Source organism: Dipodomys ordii, unplaced genomic scaffold, assembly GCF_000151885.1.
Source record: "Dipodomys ordii isolate 6190 unplaced genomic scaffold, Dord_2.0 Scaffold29, whole genome shotgun sequence".
Taxonomy (NCBI): Eukaryota; Metazoa; Chordata; class Mammalia; order Rodentia; family Heteromyidae; genus Dipodomys; species Dipodomys ordii.
In genome coordinates this window covers 8,074,006-8,077,842 of record NW_012267245.1, presented here as the reverse complement: position 1 = coordinate 8,077,842, position 3,837 = coordinate 8,074,006, and the positions used below count along the sequence as shown (strand labels likewise).

Sequence of the window (3,837 nt, the reverse complement as noted above, 5' to 3'; positions counted from 1 at the left end):
GCCAACAAGTAAAAGCAATTGAGAGACAGAGGGGGAGAGGGAGAAAGGGGGAGAGAGAGGGAGGGAGGGAGAGAGGGAGAGAGATTGTGTTTTGAAAACAAACTCTGTGCATTGTTTTTCATTTCTTTTTCCTCATGCTATTCCAGTGAGTTCCTGGTCCTCCAAACTTCCTTCTGAATCGCCATTTGTTTTTCCAGATCTTTTGGTTCCCACACTGGAGGTCCTTAGGGATTTTGAGGAGTTAGAAGCGGTGCCTTGTGACGCTGCGTTAATGTCCATTTTCTGCAACTCAGTGTAAAGTGTTGTGTATAAGTGTTTTGGCTCTGTGAAAAGGCAATATTTCTTCTTTATAATTTGAAGTCCTGTTGTTAGTTACTCCACAGAGCTTGATTTTCTCTTGCTATCCTTTTCAGGAAATGTCAGAGACAGCACTGACCTCCAGCACAATGGATGGAGGCAACTGCTCTGTGGTATCTGAGTTTGTGTTCCTGGGGCTCTCCAATTTGTGGGGCATCCAACTGCTGCTTTTCCTCCTTTCTTCTGTGTTCTACATGGCAAGTGTGATGGGGAACCTCCTCATTGTGTTCTCTGTGACTGCTGACTCCAACCTCCACTCCCCCATGTACTTCCTGCTGGCCAATCTCTCATTTCTGGATCTGGGCGTTTGTTCTGTGGCAGCCCCCAAGATGATTTATGACCTCTTTAGAAAACACAAAACCATCTCTTTTGGCGGTTGCATAGCGCAGATCTTCTTCATCCATGCTATTGGAGGCACGGAGATGGTGCTGCTCATGGCCATGGCCTTTGATCGGTACCTGGCCATCTGCCGGCCCCTGCACTACCTGACCATCATGAGCCCGCGAGTGTGCGCCATAATCCCGGCCACAGCCTGGATCCTGGGTCTCATCCACTCTGTGGTCCAGGTGGCTTTTGTTGTCCACTTGCCCTTCTGCGGCCCTAATGTACTGAACAGCTTTTACTGTGACCTCCCTCAGCTCATCAAACTCGCTTGCACAGAGACCAATGGCCTGGAGTTCATGGTCACTGCCAACAGCGGGCTGATCTCGGTGGGGTCCTTCCTTGTGCTGGTCGTGTCTTACATCTTCATTCTGGTCACTGTGTGGAAACACTCCGCAGGCTTATCCAAGGCCCTGTCCACGCTGTCAGCACATGTGACCGTGGTTGTTCTCTTCTTTGGACCATTAATCTTCTTTTATACCTGGCCCTTCCCTTCATCAAACCTGGACAAGTTCCTGGCTCTCTTTGATGCCATTCTCACTCCTTTTCTGAATCCTGTTATCTATAGTTTGAGAAACAAGGAAATGAAAGCGGCAATGTGGAAGCTTTGCTATCAGCTTTTGGGTTACAGAAAGATGCCCTGACACTTTAAAGATAAACAAAGATGAAACCGTGTACTCTTAGGAAGATAGAAAACAAACTCTGAAATTCTGGTGTCTGACATTTACCATGTATCCTATCTCTGGTATCCTCATCAATATTGATGAGAGACACTAACACTGGGACCTCTCATGTTTCAGATCTTGTGTTAGGTGTTCAACAGATGATAACATATACAGTATTTTGCTGTGACAATTTTAAAAATAAATTAAGAAATGCTTTCTGCTCTTTGGTCTTCCTATTACCTGCAATGAAAAGTAATTTTCACCTTAAATCCACCACTTCTAATATTCATAATTCCTTAATAGGGTCAAACAGAACATATTCAGTAATTGATTGTCAGAGATTAATATTTTACTTCTGTTCACTATTGTAATTTCTCTGCTTTGAATGGGAAGATTAATGCCCTTTTCTCAAACTACCTTACAAACATCCATATTGACTGAAATTGTCCTGATATTGCTACCCTCTTCCATGAGCATCGCTTGCTTCCTCTATCTTCTGACTATTTAGGAAATTGTTGATGGGTTTTTAGGGCTGTGGAATAGTAGAACTGGAATTTGAGGGATCATTTATCCAACCTGCTTATGTAACAGATGAGAACACTAAGGAACAGAAGTGTCTGATCTCCTCACCGTTCGGTGAAGCAGTTTGTTACTCCCCTGGCTGACCTGGAGTCTGGCACAGCCTGCTAACAGACTTCATGCCTGGCCTTTCACTGGCATTCTATCTCTAACCTTGATAACAGCAGGCGTGGCATCAATCCCATGATTATTTGTTGCTTCTCACCTTGAACTGTATTTGCAGCCCAGTAGTAAGTCCTTTGGACGAGACCCTAGCTACTCCACTTCACTGCTACACTATCTATGGCCTTGTATGACATCTATTTTTAAGTCCACAATTAAATTCCCTCTGAACATATTGCTTTCTGCTTGAAAGAATACTCTAAAGGGAGTCAGTCACTTTTATTATTTCTAGCAAGACCTAGCAATTATATGCAGTAAATTTTAAGAAATTTGTATGTGAATATTCCAGAATTTCTTTTTGTGTTTCTATCAATAATCATGTTCTCCATGATGAATTTGGGCACCAATAAAAATGAGCCAGAGAAAATACCTTTCCAATTTACAACCCAACTTGACTCATAAACTAATAATTATAATAACATTACACTAATAACTATTCTTATTTTTAAGAATCTTTTTAAAATCTTTTAAAAATCATATAAACATAATTATCTCCTTGTAGGTTTGTGATTTTTGACAGGTTTTTACAATAAATCTTTCTTGCAGTATTAACAAGTTTCAGACTTCTTTTAGGAAGTTAACTTACTTTTGTAAAGTAACTTTTCTTCTTACTTTATTTACTTCTTTAAACATATGAGTTGACTTTAACTTAACCAGGTCAGAGAGCTTTCTTTTTGATAAAATTACCATTAGCTGAGGGTTATCTATGAAAATGTTCATTTTCTTGTATAATAAACCCTGCTTACATCTCTTTTTCTGTTGTCTGTTGTTTTTGTTTGGCAGTGCTGAGGTTGGATTCCAGGCTTTGTGCTTGCCATCCAAGTACTCTTGTGACTCGAGACACATCTCCTGCTGATTCTGACTTTTTATTTTGGAAATTAAAACTTAAATTTGCAATCATCTCAAACAAAACTTAGAATAGACTTACTATTTTGCTTGTCCTACCTGTTTTATTTAAAGCCAGCTGAAGCTGTTGTGGCTACTTTCTCCTCTGTGGATATTCTCCCAGGATTTCTAAAGCCCATTCATTGTTTTGTCCTGTTACCACCACACCCACTACTTCTGCCATCTTCACCACTTTTACTAACATGACTCCAGTGTTCCCAAATCTTATTGGAAATACTTCTGAATACCAGATATAAAGTTCAACAAAAAATGATTCAAGGCAATGTTAATACCCTGGTAGGAGCTAATGCTCAAATATTTTCAGTTCAAACAAGATACAAGACTTTCTCACCTGAAGAAATGAGGTACAAGTTCTGATAAGACAAAGAAGAGGGCCAGATGGAAGCATTTGCCTCCCCTATGAATTTCCAAGAGTAACAGTAAAACAGCAATCTATCACTAACTTGAGTGGTATCTCTATCAAGACAATAACCACAGCCATTATATGCCCTAAAGTAAATAGCATTCAGGGTAGGAATAGCAGATCTGTTTAAAAGGGGAAAAGAACATAGGCATGGGTGACAGTCTAGAGCCGGCATTGGAAGCCATCCTCCTCCTTTTCACCCTCCCTCCCTTTCTGTGGAAATGATAAGCTTCATTTTCACTTTTTAGAAAGTACACATAGTCATTCTTTTTTTGGGGGGGAGGGATCCAGTCGTGGGGCCTGAACTCTGGGCCTGGGCGCTGTCCCTCAGCTCTTCAGCTCAAGGCTAGCGCTCTACCACTTGAGCCACAGCACCACTTCTGG

At 41.2% G+C, this 3,837-nt stretch overlaps 1 protein-coding gene across 1 annotated transcript; it reads left to right on the top strand.

Annotated features, from left to right (window-relative positions):
* The first annotated feature begins 446 nt into the window (after positions 1-446).
* On the top strand, positions 447-1,382 carry LOC105985473 (olfactory receptor 4F15-like). Its single transcript, XM_013016023.1, has one exon. The coding sequence runs from the start codon at positions 447-449 to the stop codon at positions 1,380-1,382; it is 936 nt and encodes a 311-aa protein (XP_012871477.1).
* Positions 1,383-3,837: the final 2,455 nt, after the last annotated feature.